The 26445-nt window shown below is 38.9% G+C and overlaps 1 protein-coding gene across 3 annotated transcripts in view; it reads right to left on the reverse strand.

The window, feature by feature from the left end:
• The window catches only part of dock1 (dedicator of cytokinesis 1), a 555786-nt gene that overhangs the window by 106419 nt on the left and 422922 nt on the right, over positions 1–26445 (reverse strand). For all 3 annotated transcript variants that reach the window (XM_072239408.1, XM_072239407.1, XM_072239409.1), the window contains 6 exons: positions 21340–21488; positions 14941–15026; positions 14614–14770; positions 12871–12911; positions 11282–11372; positions 7472–7591 (listed from right to left, as the gene is read on the reverse strand). In XM_072239408.1, the coding sequence (XP_072095509.1) occupies positions 7472–7591; positions 11282–11372; positions 12871–12911; positions 14614–14770; positions 14941–15026; positions 21340–21488 (644 nt within the window). The remainder of the gene's footprint in view (positions 1–7471; positions 7592–11281; positions 11373–12870; positions 12912–14613; positions 14771–14940; positions 15027–21339; positions 21489–26445) is intronic.

Genomic DNA, 26445 nt, shown 5'->3' on the forward strand with positions numbered 1-26445 from the left:
GTTCTCGAGGAATTCTATCTTGGTTCCTCTCAATGAAATGAAAACGTTAGAGTATTCTTGAAGGGTGGCAGATCAACCAGAAATGTTGTCATCAAAAGTGTTCTTCGTTTAACGAGGAAGAGCTATATTTGTCTTGCTATGCATCTTTCTTCTTTAATAAACTGAGTTTTTCTTCTTTAATTTCCAAAGCAAAGCGATAGCAAGAGCATTCAGGGAAATTTAATGTTTATTCTGGTCACATCAGACTGCACTATCTTTCTCTCAAAGGTGCCCCAACGGGTCATATAATTTAAGTTCCTTACTTTCATTAAGTCGCTGGTTCTCAAATATTTTAGACATCTATTTTTCACACTATAATGATAAATGCAAAGCAAAATAATTGCTCAAAAACTGAACCATTTCTTTATTCACTTCATTTAATGAGGGTGAAGTTTAAAAATAAGCTTGGGGAATAAGAGAAGAAAAATGTCATCACAGCATAGATGGGAAAAAGGATAAATGGTAGAGCAATAGGAAGGGTTGGGGTATGTGTGGCAACAGGCAGAAAACATTTATGGTTAAAACAAAGTAAGAATCAAATTACCAATAAAACCACAATAGCTCATAGCCTGCTGATGAGGAACTTATAAATGTATGAAACAGATGAGTTAATGCAGTATTTAAAATATGCAAAATCAGTGTACAATTTACAAACACATCAAGCTTGCATGAATGTTAAAAATCTGAAAAAATATTGTAGCAGCACACATATGGAGTCATAGAACACTACAGCACAGAAACATGCTCTTTGGCCCATCTAGTACATGGTAAAATATTATTCTGCCTGGTTCCAGTGACCTGCACCTGAACCATACACTTTCCATCCATGTACTTATCCAAAATGTTGAAGATGTGCCCAGTTCACCACTTTCGACTGGCAGATTGTTACCTTCTGAGTGAAGAAGTTCCCCTTAAACATTTCATATTTCATCCTTAACCCATGACCTCCAGAGTCCTAGTCTCATCCATCCTCAGTGGAAAAAGTCTGCTTACGTATTTATAGCACTCATAATTTATATTGCCTCTATCAAATCTCCTCTCATTCTCTTATGCGCCAGAGAATGATGTCCTAACCTATTTAATCTTTCCCTATAACTCAGGCCATCAAGTCCCAGCAACATCCTTGTAAATTTTCTCTAATCATAAGACAATTATCTTTCTCCTGTGAGATGCTACTTCAGTCAAACCCAAGATCTTAAAGCTACCGAAGCTTGTGTTTGCAAGAGGTGACTGAAATTACTATTTGCCCCATCTTATCCTGTTTCACAACTACTGAATCGCCCATCTTTAATATCATTTCTAGGCATTGTTGTTTGTTCTACTGTACTGCCCTGAAAACAACAAACTGCGCTTCCTGAAAAGGTACACAGATTATGTTCTTGCATCTTCATTGGCAACACCATAATTATGAGAAAACCTCCTAATTTAGCTAGATTTCAACTATGTTCAAAGTTCAGTGTTCAAAGCAAATTTATTATTGAAGTACATATATGTCACCATATACTAGCCTGAAATTAATTTTCTTGCAGACATTCACAGTAAATAGAAAGAAACACAATGGAATCAATGAAAAACCTTTCACGACAGAAACTGACAACTAATCAATCTATGCAAATAAAAAGAAAAAATAACAATAAATAAATAAGCAATAAATATTAAGAACACAAGTTTTTACAGTCCTTCAAAGTGAATCCATAGGTTGTGGAATCAATTCAGTGATGGGATGAGTCCCCTCTGGTTCAAGAACCTGATAGTTGAGAGGTAATAATTGTTCCTGAACCTGGTGGTGTGCGACCTGAGGCGCCTGTACCACCTTCCTGATGGCAACAGTGAGAAGAGAACAAGGCCTCAATTGAAGGGGCCTTTGATGATAGATGCTGCTTTCCTGAACTCTCTTGGTAAGTAGTATAGACAGCACTTAATCACTTAATGTTCCAGTTTGGGGGTACAAGAGTGCGACAAGACCGTTATGTCTGAACACCGCGAAGAGCTTATCATGAAACACAAACCCCTTTCTCTTGCCTTCCCTGAATGTTCTGCAGATCTATATATCTGGTAAATCGGGAATCCTTCAGGCTGGATTGGCATATCCAGCGTGTTTTGAGTGAACCATGTATCTGTGAAACACAGAACACAGCAATACCTCATTTCCCTCAGAAACTGCAATATTGCACTTAAATCCTCAATCTTGTTCTCTAGTGACTGTATATTTGCTAACAGGATGTTGGGTAGAGGAACTACTACACCCTACCATTTTAGTTTGGCTTGGAGTCCTCCCCACCTCCCTGTCTTCCATCCGAGGTTATGTGCCTTCGTCTGCATAAAGTTGTTATATCTGCATTGCTGAACGTTAAATCTGCCGAGTCCTTCAGAAGTTCATTTAGATGGTTCAAAAGCATGTTACTTAAAGGGAAATTACAGGCTGCAGATTGCAGTGACAGTAGTCCAGAAGAAATAAATTTTAAGTTTTGTAAACTGCTCACAAAAAGTCACCATGCATCACCAGTGCCATCATGTAATAATTGCCATTTTAGCTCCACACATTTGTTGAAAGAATATAAAAACAAAAAATGTGACCTTTCAACACTTTTTAAATCTTAACGTTATCGTGCAATCAATGAAAAATTGTGTGATTATAATTATGTTGTTAGTGTTGGCAATTCAAGAAATGAGACAGTTAAAAAACCGTTCTGATCTGGTTCAAAATTGCATGGGAAGAATTTGAGCACTTTAATTAGCATAATTTAGTTCCTGGAAACCAGACCCTGTTAAGTGCCCCAAGTATTTATGGGGTGTCAACTGAAGTAACAGCATGAATTTAAAAATTATACAATTGGCAGATATTAACAAAGTATATTGTGCTTAAGTATGATTATGTATTTCAGAATACGTAGTCTGCATTACTAACAGACCCCAGAATGCCAAAGTAATCTTGAATGGCCTATTTTTCCTGAGAATTTTTGCTTTCCTTAGGAAAGACAGTTTTGAAGCTGTTCATTGAAATGAGCTTGTTACCTGAAAGAATTAAAATTAAATGTGTCATTCTGCTTAACGTAAATAATAACAGAATTTTATCTAGTTCTAAGAATAGGATGTGTTTTTTTTGGTTCAGTTTTGCTAACATATTCAAAATGAAGTCCCTAGTATTTTCTGAGGCTGGCTGGTGTGGTGGTGTAGTGGTATCAGCACTAAACTTCAAGGCAGATGGTACTGAGTTCAAACCCAGCTGGTTCCCAAACTGGGCAGCAGCTGTGTCTTCGTGGAAGAAAGGCCCAGCAATCTACTTCCGTATCTTGCCATGAAAACCCTACAGACCCTGCGGTCCATGAGGTCATGAAAAGTCGGACTCAACTTCATGACTGAAGAGCAACAAAGTACTTTCGACTGCTGGCTTCAACTTTATCGGTGCTTAAGAAGAAAGTGGTAATCTGCCTATTGTTTACATCCACCATGATGGTGCCTTGAGAGTTCGTGATTGAAATATAGACTCCTGTCTGAGAAGCGACTTGCATTTCGCTCCTATTTGCCTACTCTCACAACAGGCCAACAGCAGATACCATTTCATCACTTTTCATTCATATCTGGAACATCTGGACAATGAAGCTGCATACATCAGGATGTTATCAATTACAGCACAGCATTCAATACTTTCATCCCCTTAAACCTAATCAATGAGCTTCAAGACCTTTTGTAGGATTCAATACTGCTCTTGTACAAACATATCCTTGATTTCCTTACTTGCAGACCTCAGTCAGTTTAGATTGGCAACAACATCTCCTCCATAATCTCCATCAGCATTGGTGCACCATAAGGATGTGTGCCTAGCCCCCTGCTCTCTTCACTCTATATTTAAGACTGTGAAGCTAAGCACAGCTCCAGCGCCATATTTAAGTTTGCTGATGGCACCGCTGTCATTGGCCAATACAAGGGTGGTAATGGAACAGCGTATAGGAGGAAGATTAAAATTACAGCTGAGTGGAGCTACAAGAACCGCTCTCTCAATGTCAGCCCTACGCGACTCCCTTGTCCATTCGTCCCCCCCATCCCTCCACACCAATCTCCCTCCCGGTATTATCCTTGTAAGCGGAACAAGTGCTACACGTGCCCTTACACTTCCTCCCTCACTACCATTCAGGGCCCCAGACAGTCCTTCCAGGTGAGGCGACACTTCACCTGTGAGCCAGCTGGGGTGATATACTGCGTCCGGTGCTCCCGATGTCCCCTTCTATATATTGGCAAGACCCGACACAGACTGGGAGATCGTTTTGCTGAACACCTACGCTCTGTCCGCCAAAGAAAGCAGGATCTCCCAGTGGCCACACATTTTAATCCCATGCCCCATTCCCATTCTGATATGTCTATCCACGGCCTCCTCTACTGTAAAGATGAAGCCACACTCAGGTTGGAGGAACAACATCTTATATTCCGTCTGGGTAGCCTCCAACCTGATGGCATAAACATTGGCTTCTCAAGCTTCCACTAATGCCCCACCTCCCCCTCGTACCCCATTCATTATTTATTTATATACACACATTCTTTTTCTCCCTCCATCCCCCTCACTATACCCCTTGCCCATCCTCTGGGTCCCCCCACTCTTTTCTTTCTCCCTAGGCCTCCTGTCCCATGATCCTCTCATATCCCTTTTGCCAGTCAACTGTCCAACTCTTGGCTCCATCCCTCCCCCTCCTGTCTTCTCCTATCATTTTGTATCTCCTCCCTCCCCCTCTCACTTTCAAATCTCTTACTAGCACTTCTTTCAGTTAGTCCTGATGAAGGGTCTCGGCCCAAAACATCGACTGTACCTCTTCCTCGAGATGCTGCCTGGCCTGCTGCGTTCACCAGCAACTTTTATGTGTGTTGCTTGAAATTCCAGCATCTGCAGATTTCCTCGTGTTTGAGCTGATGATTGACTTCAGGAGAATGAAACCTGAAGTCTATTAGTTAGTTTTCATTGGCGGGATCAAAGGTGGACAGAGTCAGCAACTTTAAATTCTTTGATGTTATCATTTCAGGGGATATGTCCTGGGACAAGCACTTAAGTGCCATAATGAAAAAAGCACAGCAGTGCTTTGACTTCTTTAGAAATTTAAGCAGATTCAGCATGATCGTGTGGACAGTCAGAGGCTTTTTCCCAGGGATGAAGTGGCTAACACGAGGGCACAGCTTTAAGGTGCTTGGAAGCAGGTAGAGAGGAGATGTCAGAGGTAAGCTTTTTACGCAGAGAGTGGTGAGTGCATGGAATGGGGCTGCTGGCGACGGTGGTGGAGGTTGATACGATAGGGTATTTTAAGAGACTCCTGGATAGGTACATGGAGCTTAGAAAAATAGAGAGCTATGGGTAACCCTAGGTAATTTCTAAAGTAAGTACATATTCGGCACAGCATTGTGGGCCAAAGTGCCTGTATTGCGCTGTAGGTTTTCTATGTTTTTATGTCATCTAAGACTTTGACAAACTTCTATAGGTGTGAAGTGGAAAGTATAGAACATAGAATAGTACAGCACATTACAGGCCATTCGGCCCACAATTTTGTGCCAACCCTCAAACCCTACCTCCCATATAACCCCCCACATTAAATTCCTCCATATACCTGTCTAATAGTCTCTTAAACTTCACTAGTGTATCTGCCTCCACCACTGACTCAGGCAGTGCATTCCACGCACCAACCACTCTCTGAGTAAAAAACCTTCCTCTACTATCCCCCTTGAACTTCCCACCCCTTACCTTAAAGCCATGTCCTCTTGTATTGAGCAGTGGTGCCCAGGGGAAGAGGCGCTGGCTATCCACTCTATGTATTCCTCTTATTATCTTGTACACCTCTATCATGTCTCCTCTCACCCTCCTACTCTGCAAACAGTAAAGCCCTAGCTTCCTTTTTCCCCGATCATAATCCATACTCTCTAAACCAGGCAGCATCCTGGTAAATCTCCTCTGTACCCTTTCCAATGCTTCCACATCCTTCCTATAGTGAGGCAACCAGAACTGGACACAGTACTCCAAGTGTGGCCTAACCAGAGCTTTATAGAGCTGCATCATTACATCACGACTCTTAAACTCTATCCCTCAACTTATGAAAGCTAACACCCCATAAGCTTTCTTAACTACCCTATCTACCTGACTGTATTGACTGGCTGCATCACAACCAATGCCCTTGAATGGAAAAGCCGACACAAAGTAATGGATATGGCCCAGATCATCACGGGTAAAACCCACCCTACCATTGGTAACATCTAAGGTAGAAGGAGATGAGTTATAGAGGTCTTATTACATGCACGTGCAGTTCAACTCTTTGAGTGATTATGCAGAAAGTTTGAAGTTCATAACTCAATTCCTTCTACCTTAGGCCACGAACTTATCAATCACCCCTGCTGTGGACCACTTTCTGGAGGTCCAAGACGCCGTCATCTACAAAGAAGGGACCTGTATGCTTCACGGCCGCTGGACTAAGTGTGCAAATGTAGGAGGGGACTATGTTGAAAAATAATGTGCTAGGTTTTCTAAAATTGACTCCTTCTACCTTAGGCCACAAACTTATCAATCACCCCTCGTATGTAATTACTATATTAAACTAGACGAAAGGCACAATACTGTGCAAAAGTCTTAGGCACCACAGATTTCCTTATATGTTTTCAGATAGTATGGCCTCCAGAGAGCCTTGATTGCAACATCATCGAAGCTGTCTGGAGTTACCTGGAGAGACAGAAACAAGTGAGACAGATGAAGTCTGCAGAAGAACTGTGGCAAGTTCTCCAAGATGCTTGGTAAAATCTAACAGCTGACTTTCTTATAAACCTGCATGACAGAGTCACCATCATCAGGTGCCGTGCTCAGTTTGAGCTTTGACTGTCATGGCCCACACACTCCTCTTTCGGGTCAAGTGGATCAATTCATTGGTATTCATTTCCAGTTCTCTGGCTGCTGTGTCCATCATCATTTGCCTTTGTCTTCCTCTTGCTTCCTTCCCTACAATCTTTCCCATAATTACTGTGCATTCTAACTCCTCTTTCCTAATCACATGTCCAATGAAGTTACGTTGCCTTTTCATGATCTCATACATTATTTCTCTTTTTGTGTTTGCTCTGTTCATGACATCCTCATTAGATATTCATTTCGTCCATGATATTTTTTGCATCCTCCTCAAAAACCACATCTCTGCTGCTTCAATGACAGAGTACTTAAGAGAATTGAAGCAGTTTTAAAGTCATAAGGTGGTCACACCAAATATGGATTTGATTTAGTGTTTGATTGTTTACTGCTGTTTATAGTGAATATTTTGATATTTAGGAAATGTTCATTTCACTAGTTTTGAAAACATTTTTGCTTTACAGAACTTTTTTACATGTATCTGAGACTTTTGCATAGTACTGTACAAATATTTCAATTGAAAACCACATCTTTACAAAATTTTGATACAGCTTTACAAAATCATTTTACCTTTCCTTTATCGAAGTAATGAATAATTTCGTGGTAAAGCTGCTCCTTCAACTGTCCTTGAGTTTGAGCTTGGTATCCATCTCTCTGATTCAGGTGAGCTGCACATGGCTCCTCAGACCACTTTAACAAACGAGCAAGATTAAGGATTTACTGTACTTTATGATTGGATATGCTAATACACAAAGACACACATCTATCTACATTGATCAACATCAATCAAGACAGCAGCATCAACATATACAGGATAACTGAGGAAGAGAAAAGAAGATGTAATGAGAATACAGCCTGGGATTAGTTTTGAACAAGTTTAACAAAAGTAGGTGATGTAGAGTACAATTAAGAAGGGAATTAGAAGGGCAAAAAGAGAACATGAGATCTTCTGCCAGATAAGGTAAAAGAAAATCTTAAAATATGGGAGATGACCAAGATCTTAAATGAATACTTCCTGTCTATTTTGAAAATGGAGAAGGACATGGAAGCTAGTGAGCTCAGGGACAGAACAGTGATATTTGGAAACATATTGACATTATGATCGAGGAGGTACTGGCAGTCATGAAGTGCAGAAAGGTAGATAAGTCACTTGGGCTCAGGTGGGTGCACTTTAGAACACTGTGGGAAGCAAGGGAAGAAATTTCTGGAGCCACAGCCTCGCTGGCAAAAGACTGGAGGATAGCTAATGTTGTGCTTTATGGACCAAAGGCTGCAAGGGCAAGCCAGTGAACTACAGGCCAGTGAGTCTTACATCCATGGTGGGATGGTTATTGGAAGGAATGTTGAAAGACAGGATTTATTTGCATTGGGAAAGGAATTGCCAGCATGGTAAACATTTTTGAGATGAACTTCAGCAAAACCTTTGACAAGGCGCTGCATGGTAGACTGGTCCAAAAGGCTACAATATATGGAATCCAGAGTGAGCTAGCCAACTGATACAGCATTGCTTTGGTCAAAGGAGTTAGAAGGTGGAACTGGAGGGTTGTTTTCCACATTTGACACTTATAACCAAAGGTGTGCCACAGAAATCAGAAGTAGGTCCCCTATTGTTGGTCATATATATTAATATTTTGATAAAGAATGTAAGTGGCACAATTATTCTATTGTCTACCAAAATCCATAGTATAGTGGACAGTTAATAAGGTTATTTAAGACTACAACAGGATAATGATCAACTGGGAGAATGGGCAAAGGAAGGGTAGATGGAATTTCAGACAAGTGCAAAGTGATGCATTTTGGGAAGTAGGCTACGACATAGACAGTGAATGGCAGGGCAGGGTTGCTGAATCAAGGATACAGGCACACACAATTCTTTGAAAGTGGGAACAAAGATAGACAAAGTGATGAAGAATATGTATGGTATGCTTGCCTTCTTTGGCCCTGGCACTGGGAACCGAAGTTGAGACATTATGTCACAGTTGCACAAAACTTTGACTAAACCAATCTTGGCGTACTGTATTCAGTTTTGGTTGCCACGCAAGAGGAAGGATACGATTAAGCTTGGAAAGGGTGTGGAATTTACAAGGATGTTGCCTGGATTGGAAGACTTGAATTTTGAAGAGAGATTGCATGGGCGAGACAAAAAGTATTGAGGAATGACCTTTTGGAAGTTTAGGAAATAATGATGACCATAGATAGGGTGAGATACTCAGTCCTTTTCACAAGAGTAGAGGCAGTCTATAACTACCAGGCATTGGATGAACGCAAGAGAGAAAAGATTTAAAGGAGATCTGAGAGGCCAGCTTTTCCACTGACAGAGTGGTGGGTATTTGAAATGAGCTGCTAGAGGTGGTGGTAGAGGCAGGTACAAACAGAATATTTAAAAAAAAAAGGTTCATACAAGAATATAGATAGGTAAGATTTGGAGCAATCTGGGCCAAACACAAGAAAATGGGGTTAGCTTAGATCTACATCTTGGTCAGCATGGATGAGTTAGGCCAAAGAGTCTACTTCACTGCTGTAATAACTCCATGGATCTAGCGAGCTAAGTTATATAATTGCTACATACAATCATTGTTACTTAGGGGACACTTAAGCCATGCGTTAACATAGGAGAAAGTAGTTTTTCCATCACTGTTACGGAAACCAAGAGAGGAATGACGTGCTGTACCTATAAGATCAGGAGGACCACCAAACATTACAACCATGCTAATGTCTCAGATGACAGTGGAAACAGATAACTATGGCAGACAATGATTCATTTTGTACACCTTCTCAACTTAAACCAGTGATTAGTTAGTTTCACAGAAAATACTGCAAGCAGTTGCTTCAATGAGACTTGGAGAGTAATAATGATGAAAATTTGGAGGGTGCAACGTGGGGACATACACCAAATTAAATTTAATAATTGGTGATTAACATACAAGATGTAGAAGTAAAGCTCTAAAGTGAAACACATGGTAGTTTGCCTAGGTTGGAAGACCTCACTGATATGAAAGGAGTCACTATTAACTGTAAGTTTCTGTTGGAACTAGGTACTAAGATTCAATCACAGTAACATTTTGAGTAGTGAGAATCTTGTTTGCTATGAAATTCACAATTTTCAAGATAATACAAAGCATTGTTAGTTGAGTTTAAAATTTGAGAAAATCAGATTGTGGAAATACTGAGCGTCACTTGGGTAAAAGATTAGATAGTAGGTAGCAGGATCTGAAGAGCAATAATTTGTTCAGGATCACTCTGGGAGTAGAAATCTGGGTATTAGGAGATGAGCAGCAATGGTGAGAAATGAGAGGGATCTGTATTTCTCAAGGAAGTTTTTTGATGCATTGACTTAATCAGAAGACCATAGCTGGGGGGAGAAATCAGAATGGTTGCAAACAACTAATAAAGAAGGGCTACTTAAGTAGGATGCTGTAAGAAGAAAGAAGTAAGGAGAAATCCAATTGACAGAAATGTTTACAGAGAGACTGTTTGCAACAACAGGCTGGAGAGAAGGTTTGTAAATGATAATAATGCTAAAGATCAAATTTGGTTTCATAAAACAGTCTCAATGTACTTACAAGGAGGTACATGCCTGCTCACTCGCATTTCAATGGCAAACTTAAAAGGCATGTTTGGAACATGTGATTGTGGTGCATCTTGGCCTTTTTTTTTGTACTTACACCAACTACTTGGAATGAAAAAAACATTCCATTTCCTCTGCATCAGCCACATTAATAAGGAAGCAAAATATATCATACTTCCACTAAACAACCATATTGAGAAAAATATCATTAACTAGCAGAGTGCTTTGGAATTGAAGTGAGACAGCTAATGAAAGGAACTGCCACATTAATTAGAGCTGATGCCGGGCCAGCACTGATTTCAGTAGAATTGACAGATTTTCCATGACTCAGTTCCTCATCTGAACTGAGAATTCCGGTGGCAATACTTCTAACTAACTGCCAGCAACTCAAGAAGCAATGACTTGGAAGAAAGCAATGTGGTCATGTGAGAGGAAGATTGAAAATTAGAAAAATGACAGAATTTTTCATTTGTTCAGGAGATAGCATTATGACATGGCTTTTAAACCACAAATTTACAAAGAAAATTACTGTTTTCTTCTAGCTCCTTGTGAAACATTTTTACATAAGAGAGTGCTGATATAATAACAACTTCCAACATATGAACTGATTGGTGCTTTCAAATCTGTGAAACAAAGTTGACATTTGGATGCAAGGTTATTTTCTTAACTACAATAAACAAAGACAGACGGTTTGCTGACTAAACCCATTACCTGCTTTATTTTGTTTCCTTCATTGTTACTGACACCATCATCATAATAATAGTTTTCATAAGTTTAGAAAGTAATTTGATTCTCTGAATTAAAAAAAATACCTTTAGCAGCTTTGCATTAAGTAGCAATGTGTAGGCAGCTTCAGTGTAGTTATCACATTCTTTGTGCAGGTCACACAGCTTGTACAGATATCTGAGAATGCAATATAATCAGTTTTATAATAATCATATAATCCAATTTAGGAAGATAATGCTTCAGCTATATGCACTTTGGCAAGAATACACCCAGAGTACTATTTAAGACTAAGACATAGGAGCAGAATTAGGCTATTTGGCCCATCGAGTCTGCTCCACTATTTCATCATGGCCGATCCATTTTCCCTCTCAGCCCCAATCTCCTGCCTAAGTATCAGTTTCTTTAATTAAGGAAGTTATTGCATTGTATGCCGTTCAGAGAAGATATACGAGCCAATTTTTGGAATGTGCAAGTTACACAGGCTAGGCTTGTATCTTCTGGAGTTCAGAGGAATGATAGGGGATTTCATTGAAACATATGAGATATTGAGTGGTTTTGACAGAGTACATGAGAAATGCTGTTTCTACTAAAGGAGAGAATCTACAACTAGGTGTCACTGTTTAAACATAAGACACAGTCAATTTGAGACCAGAAATGAGGCCAAACCTTTCTCTCAGAGGGTCATGAGTCCATGGAATGTCTTTTGACAAAAGAAAATGAAATGAAAATGTTAAATGGAAACCGTCTTTGAATGTTTTTAAGACAGAGATAGACTGATCTTGATAGATAAAGGGCAAAAGGTTACTGTGGATATACAGGAATGTGGATTTGAGAATACAATCTAATCAGCTATTCCATTCAGTGGAAGTCAGTAAGAGGACATTGGAATTAAAGGTGTGGTAGGGTTGTGAGAGTAAATATAGTTGGATATTTCAGAAAATAGAAGCATTACGCTATGGAAAATTAGTAACACTTGCTTAACATATTGCAATGGCATATATTGTCATCAATGCATAATGTGGATGTAAGACCAGATTCTCATAAAATATATTTGTGCAATTTATGCAGATTGGTGTCAGCTAGAACTCTGTTGGTAGCACTTCCGCCTGAATTAGAATTATCTGGGTTCAAACTCAGAAATCTGTGTAGTACTAGGGTGGTATCATCTTACAGATAATATCTCCAGCACTTCAAAACTGCGTTTACTGAGTATAAAGAACATCTGGGCTTCATGTAAAGTATGTTAAAGGGAGCACGTCTGTGATTTTCTTTCTTCAGAAATTTATAGCATAGTCCTTTTGCATCCATTTGGGTTATTATTGGACTCCCTCTATCTTTTCATTTTGTGTTCATGATCTGTGATTGACAAGCGTTCACCCTGAATCACTGAAGTAATTGATGAAAGTGCACAAGTTGCAAGCTAAAAATTAAATATTTTCTAATTAGTGCAATGTCAATAATGAAATAGCTTCCTATCTTTTTTCCAGAAATCCAAGTTCTGATATGAATCAAGCCTGATTGCCAATTGGAATTTGCTTGTTCAATGATAATTAGAAGACCCAACAAAGCTCAACATTCACATACTGACCAACTGTTATTCATCTAATGGAAAGGAATGTTTTCTTTGGCAATTCAGAACTTCAACTTAATTGTGTTGTGAAAATATTTTGCATACCTGATGTACATTTCTTCTCTTTCAATTTCTTTGTAAAAGTTCTGAAATGCAGATCAAAGGATTTTTACCAGTTTTCTAACACACACAGGCTTTTCAAATGTGAAAATATGTACTTAAAAATAATAGCTTATAAATTTCAGAATCTTTGTTCACTGGCAGAACTATAACATAATGTCAACCTGCATCTAAATATAACCAACCCCTCAGATTGAAGTCAATTTCAAAACTGTTGTTCACAGTTGGTGTTCCTATTCTAATGAAGTAGTAGGAATTAAGAGCTATACTGACAACTCATCATGGTTCCAACTAGTTTGATGGATACATTGAATGTATATATATTTCAAGTTTTAATTATAAGATGCAATGCTCTCATAAGAGCAATGAAATTATCATATAGCTTCCCATGAGATTATCAATGTGGGCTCTCTTTATAGTTATTATTTATCAAAAATGTTTTCTTCATTCTACATTCAAAAGTTCATAGAATATATTTGAGAACCATTCCCTTAAGAGGTTAAGTGTTGGGATGTCAAACCGCATTTTCACAAAATTTTATTATCATTCCCCGATTTGCTTATTACTCAGGTAAGTGTTTTATTAAAACATAGACAGTTTTAGCAAAACTTTCTGTATGCATAGCTATTAACAGAGAATAGACAAGAGGTCTGGGAATGCATATTCAAAGACAAACATAAATTATCAGCATCCAATTCCCAGTGGAATTGCACGATACAAGAGGCAGCATAACTAGCTCTTTCCAATTATTAAAAATACATTTTTCAAATAATGATAAAACTGACAACATTGTCTAAAGTAATGAGCAATTTTTGGGACACCAAGTGTCTCTGATAGGCCCATCTCTTCCTTATGTAAGTGAACAGTAATCTTTCAATACCTGAAGAATCAGTAGATCGCCTTAACAAACCATTCAGGAGAAAAAAATAATGAGCATTTCTAAATGCAGCATGTAATGGATATAATCCCACCAAAGCAGTAAATGGTAGTTCAAATAGCTATATTAAATTTAAGATCAACTGGGGATTTTTGTAGCGAAAGGCTATGGAAACTAGATGATGGACAAAATAATTCAGTGAGATTAGATATACTTAATTTCTCAGTTCTATTCATCAACATCTCTTGAATAATGATTTGATACAGAGTAAATGCATATACTAAATACCACTGTTATATCTAAAGTATATGCATTTATTCTGTTCAGTGCAATGTAAAGTAAATTCAACAATTCCAAAAGTATCTGCAATGGAAACAACTCAGGCTGGAGCTAGGACTTCTATGCTGTTAACTTGAAACAGTCATTTCCAATAAAAACCAAGCAATCATCTAAATTACCCTGAAGAGAATCAAAAGCTGAATGTTAAACATGCATTATTTTTTGCTCTAGCCTTTTATTTTCCAGAAAGAAAACTTTAGGTCATTATAGGTGTCCCATAAACACCACAGGGCTTTTACTTTATGATGCCATGATGATGTTATTTCATGCTTCCTATTTATTGCTATTTATTTATTACTGCATTTGCACAATTTGTTTACAGTTTACAAATCCTGTTTACAGTTCTATAGATTTGCTAATAAGAAATCTCAGGGTTGTACATGGTGACATATATGTACCCTGATAAATTTTACTTTGAACTTTGAACAATATTTGGGGATTAAATAAGTATTAATGAAACAAGTGAACTATAGAGTACATTCCAGAAGCTGACAAATCACAAAAGCTCTTACCAATACATTAACTGTACAGCTCATTCGGTTTTCTTTGTTTTCATCGTGCATAATTGTTCTGTAATCCAAAAGCCTCTCCATAAGCCTGACAACTAGCATGACAAAATTTTCTCCACTCTTAGCAAGGTACTTGTGCTTTCGACAATGTTCCAGAAGGCTACATAAAATAGTAAATGTCATATTTTATTTTAGGCATATAGAAAAATAATTTCAAAGATACTGTAAGTAATATAACATCCATCTCACAAATATTTTCCAATGCTCACAAACTGTTCATTGTACAAAACCTAAGTATACAATACTTTATTCTTTACAATTGAAACTTACATCTTCTCAAACAACACTTTGTACTGCTCATCCCCTCTGCCTCCTTCCACTTCATGATCAAGCTTGGTGATGATCTCATTTTCAAACTGTAATCAAACATGTTAATATTTAACAAATATTTTATTAGTGCTGGATATTTCAGTATTTTATTTATTCCTGGTAACATCACAATAGATTAATGTCTGAATATTCCAAACAACATTGCACAACTTGCAAACTATTTTCCGCCATTAAACAACTTGGACTGATTATCTTTTGATTCTTTTGGACTATCAGCAGGAAAACTGTATTATCTTGTTCTAAGGAGCCATTATTTTTGCTCTATCCTTGAACAATTAGGGTTTAATGGACTGGGACTTCACAAATGCAAATCTCATTACCTTTCTACTGTCATTTGGGACCAAACACTTGTCCATAGCTTTTCCCCAACCGCATCCTAACTCTCCTTAGTTACAATGTCATATCATCTCTTGACTGCCAATTTCTTATTATCTCATTCTCACTGATTTCCTGAAAGGACTTTCCCTCCATCTTAATCACCCATGGCCCAGATCCTCATCACGACTCCAAGCCCTGATGTATGATACACTAACCGTGAAATTTTAGTTGGCTTTGAACCTCCAATACCTGACCTTTTGCTTGATTGCTAGAGTTATTAAATTACACACATAAGCAGTACTTCAGCTAAAGCATAATTCAAACAAAAATATCAGAAGCTAGTGCAATTTTGTAATAGGAAGACTCCTGACTGAAAGCAAAAGCAGTTTAACTCCTTTTTTAGAATTCAAAAAACAGAAAAGAACGTTTATGAAAGGGATCTGTTGCGATCAAAATTATACTCTATTTGAAGTTACAAAATTACCAGGAACTTAATTACCTTTTAATACATAATGGAGAAGTACTGATATATTCTCTGAAGTACCAAGTAGGAGAGCAACACTGCTGCAGGACAGGATCAATTTGAAAAAAAGCAAATCTTGTTGGCAGTGAATTTTATTTGAGCCAATAAAAAGCGAGGTGGAAGTGGACCAGCCATTGTTGGAGTGGGCTTGTTTAGCATGGTCAGGCTTTGATGAGAACAGACAGAGGCTAAAGGTGCTGAGACATTTGTGATTATTTTCTTTTGATTGTGCAACTTGGGTGAAAAGGCTGAGTAAGTGACCCAGGTGAGTACAAATCTCAAAGATTTCAGAGAGAATGCAGAGGTAAGAACAGGTGATTTTTTTTTGTCTATAAATCCATAATCCTTAGTTCAGAGAGTACAGAAGAATGAATGATGCAGTAATTAGTATAGGGGGCTGGATTTCAGATTCTTGGATCATTGTAACCTCTTCAGGACAGTGGTGTACAAGAGGGACGTGTTGCACCTGAACTGCAGGGGAACCAGAGAACCAGGTCAGAAAGTGGAGGGATGGAGAGGAAGGTAGATGTCAGGGCCAGTAAAAACAGACAGTAGAAAGTAACAGATACAATAGGATGGACAGATTGCAGTGTGTGTATTTTAATGCTAACAGTACTATGGGTAAAGGTGATGCACTTGGAACATGGATCAGTACATAGATCTAAGAAGTTGTGGCCATTACAGACATCTGGTTCAGAGAGGGACAAGAATGGGTGCTTTATGTTACAGGAGTTTGATGCTTCAGAAAAGATAGAGAGGGAGGTAAGGTGGGTGGGGAGGGTAGTTGCACTACTATTACTATTCAGAGACAATAGCACAATTGCACTTAGAGAGGACATAATAGAAGGTTTGTACACCGAGTCTTCATAGGTAGAATTCAAAAATAGGAAGAGTATAATCACTCAGATGAGCTGTACTACAGACCCCAAATAGCCAGTAGGTTATTGAAGAGCAGATATGCAGCCAGATTAAGGAAAGGTGTAAAAAACAATAAGGTTGTTGTCATGGAGGATATCTGCTTCCCTAATATAAACTGGGACGTTCTATGTGCAAGAAGTTCAGATGGAGCAGAATTTGTCAGGTGTATCCAGGAGGGTTTCTTAATTCACTATGTAGAAAGTCCAACAAGAGGGGGGGGCTGTGCACTGAACCTGTGTTGGGTAATGAGCCTGGCCAGGTGACTGACCTTTCAATGGATGAGCAGATAGGGAACAATGACCACAGCTCCTTAAGTTTTAAGGTAACTATAGCTAAAGATAAGTATGGATAATTATGTGACAATATCACCATCAGTGATATTGACCCCAATAACTATGGGAGAGTATTAAATTGGAGCAGGGCACCTTAGACAAATTGGAAGAATGGACATAAAAGTGGCAGATGGAATACAGTGTTGGGAACAATAGCGCAGTCTATTATCTAAGTAGGGAGAAAATTCAAAGATCAGGGGTGCAAAGGGACTTAGGAGTCCTCATGCAAGACTCCCAGAAGGTTAACACAGGTTGAGTCTGTGGTAAAGAAGGCAAATGCAATGTTGGCATTCATTTCAAGGGGAATAGAATATAAAAACAAGGAGATAATGCTGAGTCTTTACAAGACACTAGTCAGGCCGCACTTGGAGTATTGTCAACAGTTTAGGGCCCTATATCTTAGAAAAGATGCATTGTTATTGGAGAGAGTCCAGAGGAGGATCACGGGATGATTCCAGGAATGAAGGGGTTAACATATGAGGAGCATTTGGCAGCTTTGGGCCTGTACGCACTGGAATTTAGAAGAATGAGTGGGGATCTCATTGTAGCCAACTGAATATTGAAAGGACTAGATAAGGTGGATGTGGAGCGAATATTTCCTCTGGTGGGGGCATCCAGAACAAGAGGGCACAGCCTCAAAATTGAGGGGTGACCTTTTAGAACAGAAGTAAGGAGGAGTATTTTAGTGAAAGAGTGGTGAATCTGTGGAATTGTTCTGCCACAGACTGCAGTGGAGGCCAAGTCCGTTGGTATATTCAAAGCAGAAGTTGATAGATTCCTGATTGGTCGGGCCATCAAGGGATATGGTGAGAGGGCAGGTGTATGGGGTTGAATGGCTTCTGGGATCAGCCATGATGAAATGGTGGAGCAGTCTCAATTGGCTGAATGGGCTAAAACCACTAGGCATGCATTAAAGATGAGGGGGGGTAACTTCAGAGGAGATATGAGAGGTGGTGGGTGCCTGGAATGTACTGCCTTGGGTGGTGGTACTGGCAGATACATAAGAGACGTTTAAGAGACATTTAGATAGGCATATGAATGTGAGGAAAATGGAAGGATATAGATATTGTGTAGGCAGAGGGGATTAGTTTAGTTGATCATTTGATTATTAATTTATTTGGTTCAGCACAATATTGTGGGCCGAAAGCTCTGTTACTGTTCTATGTTCTATTACAGGCATCAAATGTTAAGTTCTATTTCAAATATTTACATAAAACATTTGGCTTATTAGAAATTGGAGTGGAAGTATGATACCCTCAATCCTGAGGGACTTCCTAAAAAGCTGTAACACTGCTGGCCCGTCACCTAATCACTACAGCACTGCAGTTTATGGTATTGTAAAAGTTGTACTTTTTGATAAATGCTTCATTTGTTATAATATTCCGCCATATTGATGAAAATAGTTGGGGATGAGCAAGTCAAAGGAGACATTTGAAAATGGCAAGGAAAACAAAGCAGAAGTTAAATTTCAGTGTGGCAGTAATATGATGGTGAAAATAAGAATTACTGCTGGTGAAACAGATAATGTGAAAGACGAGTCAGAAATGGAACTGTGGTAGTAGAAGACTGATGGAGGGGCCTATAAACTGACGAGCAACCAGAGAGCATGCTTAGTTTGAAAATGAACATATGAATGGTAAAATCAATATTCACTGAAGAGCCAGCAGTTTGACAATAAGGCAGCATTAGTGTAGGGCAGAATGTGAATGAAGATACAAGCTGCGGCACTCTGAAAATATTTAGGCTGTGGAGATGACTAATGAGCAAATCATCTAGAGTGTAGTAGGAAAAACAAAATGATAGGAGATGTAGATTAGAATCTTGGTTGTGGTGCTGTAGAGGTTGAAATAAAACTCTGATGCTTGTTGCCATCAAATACGCAAAGTAGCTTCAAGTATTTTACACCAATTATACACCGATATCATGCTGTGTTAACGATAAATGGATAGAATCTTCCTTATGATGTGTGTAAAGTGCAGCAAAGATTTTCATCATATTTTCCCATAGATAAAAATAACAATGTAAACACGAGATTCTGCAGATGCTGGAAGTCTTGAGCAACACACACAAAATGCTGGAGGAACACAACAAGTCAAGCAGCGTCTACGGGAGGCAATAAACAGCCGACTTCTTGAACTGAGATCGTTCATCAGGTGTGGAAAGCAAGGGGGCAGAAGTCAGAATAAGAATGTTGGAGGACGGAAGGAGTAAAAGGTGGCAGGTGATAGGTGAGACCAGGAGAGGGAGAAGATGAGTGGGTGGGTGGGGGTGGGGAGATGAATAAGAAGTGGCATGTGATAGAGAAAATAAAGGGCTGAATTAGAAAGAACCTAACAGAAGGGGACAGTGGACAATGGAAGAAAGGAATGGATGAGGGGAACCAGAGGAAGATGATGGGCAGGTGAAGAGAAGAGGTGAGAGGGTAATCAGAATGGGGACTATCAAAACTTACTGTCATCTTTTTAAGGTATTGTTTCGGTCATCTCTTAATCTTATCAGCTCCAAGAATAGTTCTCATATTTTAACCCTCTTCTCCAAAATGAACATTTGAAGTATGATACCTAAAGTTGCCCACAATACTTCGATTAAGGTCGTACCTCAATCTCTGGATTGCTACACAGGCCATATGTAAATTGACACAGGGTGAACAAGATCAAGAGATAAACGCGTGGCTCAAAGATTGGCGTGGGAGAAGTGAGCTTGAATTCGTGGGAACTGGCACCAGAGTTGGGGATGATGGCATGGGCTCCACCTGAAACATGCTGGGATTAGGGTCCTGGCAAATCACATAACTAGGTTTGTGGATAGGGCTTTAAATTAAACAGTAGGGCGGTGGGTTTAACAGCAATGAAACCAGATTCCTGAAGCAGACATTATTCTGAACTTTGTCATGGGAAGAGACCATCATGCAGCTATAGTAAAGGATTCAAGAGTGTGCCTAAAGCCTCCTTGGCAGAAATTAAATATTCCAATGGACTCTTGGGAATTTCTGACCCATGATACTCCAACTGGAAAAATTGCATGTGAACTGATAGTGACAAGATTAAGACCACACACTGTACATGCAAGGCCCTATATGAGCAGTAGAAGGAGCTGATCACCTCACTAAATACCCACCTGATAACCCTATTGCCCATTACCCATCCCATAGGTGAAAGGTGTAGTTTTCACATTTGGCTTATTGGTAACCATCTCAGGAATTGGAGTAGAAGTATGATGCCCTCAATCCTGACGGACTTGCTAAAAAGGTACAACACCTGCTATTCCATCATCTAATAACTTGTTGCACTGGAGTTTATGGTATTGTAAAAGATCTATTTTTTGATAAATGCTTCATTTGTTATAATACTCTTCCATGTAGATGAAAATTAAAAACTTATGCCTCTAAATCCAGCCTGACAACACATCAGCAATAAAAGAACAAATGCAAGCATATGTTTTAATGCATTAAAATAATATTCATCATAAACATCAACATACATAGATATTCCTTTAACATATGCAAACCTATGTCAATACAAATACATAAATTACAGCAGAATATATACATAAAACAACAAAGCACAAACGTATAAACAGTTCAAATAAATATTCACAGCATTGACAAATCATTGTAAGCAACTCCACAGGATATCTATAGTACACTCCAAGCTTTACATATAATTTCTGTATAATATTTACTTACTGAAATAGTAGATTAATAATATCAATAGCTTTAAAGCAACTTATTCCTACCACTCTAGTTACAGAGGTCTAATTATTTTAAAATGTAAGTGATTAGACTACTTTGATGGAGTTGCGTTATCAGAATTTACATTTTTGAAATATCTAATTTATGAACACAACCTGGGAGAAAAATAAATCTATCAAAAATGAAAGATGAAAGACCATCTGCTTCATTTATATTTTATCTTGATTACAAAATTCATACTTTAAAACTGTTGAATGCACCATGTAGAACTAGAGAAACATCTGTGCTAGTAAAACATAATGCATAAGGAGGATGTGTTCTCCATTTGAATGCTTGTGTGACTTCACTGGTACACTACACACACTTCATAAATGTCACTGCATAGAGTGAAAAATCAATATAATTCTGAAAATAACATTAATTTTGATTAAATAAATTGACTCACTATATATCCTTTTTATTTATTTTATAGCACAGCCTTTTGTATTTCTGAATCTTAATTATAGAATTGTGATGTGATAAGTTACAACCTTCAGGATTTCAAGAAGATCACTTACCATCTGGAAACTTCTTGTTGAGTGAAATTCACATTGCATCATGTCAAAAAATATTGCAATTGTGGCTTTTCTCAGTTCTGTTTCTGGAATAAGGGTCATCTCCAAGATTGGACCCACCATTTCTGGGATAAATTTGATTTTGTGTTGACCTTGAAGGAAATAATTGCCCTTAAGTAAAGTTTATTTTCCAATGCTATGACAACAGATACAAATTTAATTAACCTGATATGATAAATATGATCTTGAAACTATTGAATTGTTGTAAGATTTAATCTGTCATCTCTAGTGACTCTCAAGGGGACAGATTTGCTTTTGCATTGAGTCTGTTAGATACACATCAGTATAATACCTCACCATAACTAGGATTTCTGGAATACTGTGGAGAACATCATGAAGAAAAATAATACAGGGATGGTATTAGAAAAAGTTTGATGATTAAACTAACTCTCTAATATCCTGTATTTTAATTTCTTCTAAGCCACCTTAGTTTTTAATTTAGTTTTTGAGATTAAGAGATCAGAATCAAGTTGATTATCACCAGCATGTGTCATGAAATTTGAGAACTTAGCAGCAGCAGTTCAATTCAATACACAAGAATATAGAAAGAATAAATAAATAAATAAGCTGTCAATGCCAGTAAGTGTATATATTTGGATAATGGAGTTGATGGCTCTGTGGCAAACTTTGCGGAGATACAAAGATAGGTGGAGGGGTAGGAAGTGCTGAGGAGGCAACACGATTGCAGCAGGATGTAGACAAATTGAAAGATTGGGCAAAAAAGTGGCAGATGGAATACAGTGCTGTGAAATGTAGAATAATGCATTTTGGTAAAAGGAACAATAGTACGGACTATTATCTAAATGGGGAGATGCAGAGGGCATGGAGCCCTCGTGCAAGACTCCCAGAAAGTTAATTTACAGGTTGAGTCTGTGGTAAAGATGGCAAAGGCAATGCTGGCATTTATTTCAAAGGGAATAGGATATAAAAGCAAGAAGATAATGCTGAGGCTTTATAAGACACTAGTCAGGCCACACTCGAGTATTGTCAACAGTTTTCGGGCCCATATTTTAGAAAGGATGTGTTGTCATCAGAGAGAGTCCAGAGGAGGTTCACAAAGATGATTCCAGAATAAAGAGGCTAACATACGAGAGGTGATTGATAAGTTCATGGCCTAAGGTAGAAGAAGTCTATTTTAGAAAACCTAGCACATTTATTTTTCAGTATAGTCCCCTCCTACATTTACACACTTAGTCCAGTGGTCGTGAAGCATACGGATCCCTACTTTGTAGAAGTTGGCGTCTTGGAGCAGGGGTGATTGATAAGTTTGTGGCCTAAGGTAGAAGGAGATGAGTTATTAACTTCAAACGTTTTGCATTTTCACTCAAAGAGTTGAACTGCATGTGCATGTAACAACAGCTGTATAACGCATCTTCTTCTACCGTAGGCCACGAACTTATCACTCACCCCTGCTGTGGACCACCTGAAGGTCCAAGATGTTCTCATTACATGCACGTGCAGTTCAACTCTTTGAATGATAATGCAGAAAGTTTGAAGTTAATAACTCATCCCCTTCTACCTTAGGCTACGAACTTACTAATCACCCCTGCTGTGGACCACTTCTATAAAGAAGGAATCCGTATGCTCCACGACCACTGGACTAAGTGTGTACATGTAGGCGGGGACTATGTTGAAAAATAAATGTGCTAGGTTTTCTAAAATGGACTCCTTCTACCTTAGGCCACAATGTTATCAATCACCCCTCGTATGAGGAGCATTTGGTAGCTTTGGGCATATACTCACTGGAATTTAGAAGAATGCGGGGGGGGGGTCGCATTGAAATTTACTGAATGTTGAAAGGATTAAAAGGGTGGATGTGGGGAGGATGTTTCCTATGGGGGGGGGGTATCCCGAACTAAAGGGTCCAGCCTCAAAATTTAGGGGCGATCTTTTAGAACAGAGGGAAGGAGGAATACTTCTCTCTCTCTCTGTCTTGTCTTACGGCAGTTGGCACCCAGTTTAATGATGCATTACCGCCACCTTCTGCTCCGGAGTGTGCAAAAGACTTACATTCTAAATCCCTTCACCCAATTACACACCCACACATACCCTAACCTATCATCTTTATCCTCTCATCTTTGGCCATCCTAGCACCCTATTCCTGTTTATCTGTCATATCCTATATAAAAAAACCCTGTACTCCTCAAGAAAGCTAAAAATACCCTAACCTGTGCTCTCTCACCCATGCCCAGCAACCCTTTTAATGAGAATTCCTGCACCCCCAAGTCCCTTAGTTTAATTCTCATCATCTCTCTCTGTATCCCATACTTCCTGCAACTCAGAACTACATATTCTACTGACTCCTCTTCCTGACATTCCTCACACAATCCTGTCTGGTGTTTCCTTATCATTTTCAATGTTTTGTTTAATGCACAATGCCCCAGCCTTAACCTAGTCCACACAGTTTCTTCTCTTCTGTATCCACTACCTACCCTAGTACCTGCAACACTTTTTTGTATTTGATATAAATGCCTCCCTTTCCCCTCCCTGTCCCATCTTTCTTGCCGCATTTGGTTGATTTTTTCCCAGGTTACGCACTTAACCTCTGCTTTACTGATACTAATGTGCATTTCTGTATCTTCTTTCTTTTAACGCTCTCTTTGCCAACTCATCCAGACTCTCATTCCCCTTCACCCCTACATGTGCTGGAACCCATAGAAGTTTTACCTGACCTCCCTGATCTGCAGTTCTTGTGACTAATTGAAGGACTTCGTAAAGTACATCTTGCCGACTGTTTGAGTGAAAAGACCTTAAACTTGCTAGAACTGAGGAGGAATCTGAGCATATCAACGCTTTGACTTGACTAGCTTTCTCCACCCATTGCAACGCACCAACCAGCATCTCCACTGTAAACACTCCTAACTTATTAGATGTTCTTCTGCTGATTCCAATTGCTTTTGCTGGTATAGCCACCCCAGACCCTGTCACTCCTGTTTCAGGTTCCTCAGCACCATCCGTATAAATCTGAGTATAATTACTATACTTTTCCATCACATGACAGTTAAATGCACTTACCAAATCAGTTTTATATTTTCTTTTCCTTTTTACCTCTAACAAATGCCAATCTACGTCAGGCTATACAAGCTTCCATGGAACTACAACCAGATAAACTACTGAAGGACTTATCCTTAGATCACACACTCCACATTTTTTAGCAATATCATTCCCTACCTGACTAAAGTTATCCCTCTGAAACCTCCCATTTTCCCAGGGCTCCTGCAACACTCCTTTAGCAGGGTGAGAATCATTGTGCCGCTGCAAATTAGCCCAGTAGTTTGCCATCAATTGCATCCTTCTTAGTTCCAAAGGCATTATTCCCATTTCTACCTGTAGGGCTGACACTGGTGATGTTTTAAAAGCCCCACTGCACACTCTCAAAGCCTGAGCCTGAATCACATCCAGTTTCCTTATAAGAGACCTAGCTGCTGATCCATATACTATATTTCCATAGTCCAACACAGATCTTACTAAAGCTACATACATTCTCTTCAACGTTGAACAACTTGCTCCCCATTCCCTACCAGTCAAACATCTCATCACATTTATTACTTCTTTACATTTCTCAACTTTCCTGATAAGGTCTGCCCATGTTAATCGTGAATCAAATATGACTCCTAGAAATTTAAATGATCCAACCCTTTCTAATTCAATCCCATAATCCTTAACTTCTTCCCTACCTCAATTCTTTTCCTGGTGAAAAATACAGCTTGAGTTTTTTCTACTGAAAATCTACATCCCCAATCATAACCCCACTCCACCACTTCAACAATTGCTCCTTGTAGTTTCCTGATCATATGCTCCATGCTCCTTCCTCATTTCCACAAGGCCCCATCATCCGCAAACAGTGACTGATCTATATTCACTGGTACCTTTGTGAAAACATCATTGATCATAATGATGAAAAGTAACGGGCTAATCACACTACCTTGAGGTGTGCCATTTCCCACTATGTACTGTTTTGATAATTCTGATCCAATCCGAACTTGAATTTTTCTACCAAACAAAAAATCTTTAATCCAATTAAAAACTCTCCCACCAACCTCCATCTTGTGCAGTTTAATTAATAACCCTTCCTTTCACATCATATCATAGGCTTTTTCAATGTCAAAAAACACTGCAACTACTGATTCTTTATTTGCCTGGGTCTTTCTTATTTCAGTCTCTAAGCTATCACTGAGTCCATGGAATTCCTTTCCTTCCTAAAACCACTCTGATAACTTGCCAGCATTCCCCTCTTTTCAAGCTCATACGATGACCTTTCTGTTATCATCCTTTCCATTACCTTGCATATATTTGATGTTAATGCTTGTGGCTGGTGGGATTTGATGGATCCTTGCCAGGTTTCCTTATTGGAATTACTACTGCTTCTTTCCATGCACTTGGTAATCTTCCCTCCTCCCACACTCTGTTATAAAAATGCAGCAACTTCAAGAGCGCTTCTTCTCCTAGACTTTTTTAGCATAACATAGCATATCAGATCTTTCCCTGGGGAGGTTGGTCTCGATCTCTTTATTGCTCTTACTATTTCTGCCAACGCAAATGGATCATCAATTATACCATCTGTTTCTTCCCTCCTGTTTAAAACACCTGGGTGTTGACTCATTGTACTTTCCCTTCTCCTTCTCCCTTCTTCAGACAAATTTTCTGAGCTATGTATCTGTACAACGACTTGGCCATCTCAGCCTTATCCCTACTGGAGACTGCTGTTTTCTCCTCAGACATCATTACTGGAGATTCCCATTCCCTTCTATCTCCCCCCATCCTCTTAATCATTCCCCATACCTCTCCCACAGGCTTTGTTCTTCCTATTTTGTTGCAAAAACTCCTCCAACTTGCTCTTTTAGCTTGACGTATAGTTCTTCTCACCACTGCCTGTGCCTTCTTATAATGAATCAAATGCTGCATTTCAGCCAGAGAGTAGTGAATCTGTGGAATGCTCTGCCACAGACTGCAGTGGAGGCCAAATCCGTGGGTATATTTAAGGTAGAAGTTGATAGTTTCCTGATCAGTCAGGGCATCAAAGGATATGATGACAAAGCAAGTGTATCA

The sequence above is a fragment of the Mobula birostris genome, chromosome 21 (genome assembly GCF_030028105.1).
Source record: "Mobula birostris isolate sMobBir1 chromosome 21, sMobBir1.hap1, whole genome shotgun sequence".
NCBI classification, from domain to species: domain Eukaryota; kingdom Metazoa; phylum Chordata; class Chondrichthyes; order Myliobatiformes; family Myliobatidae; genus Mobula; species Mobula birostris.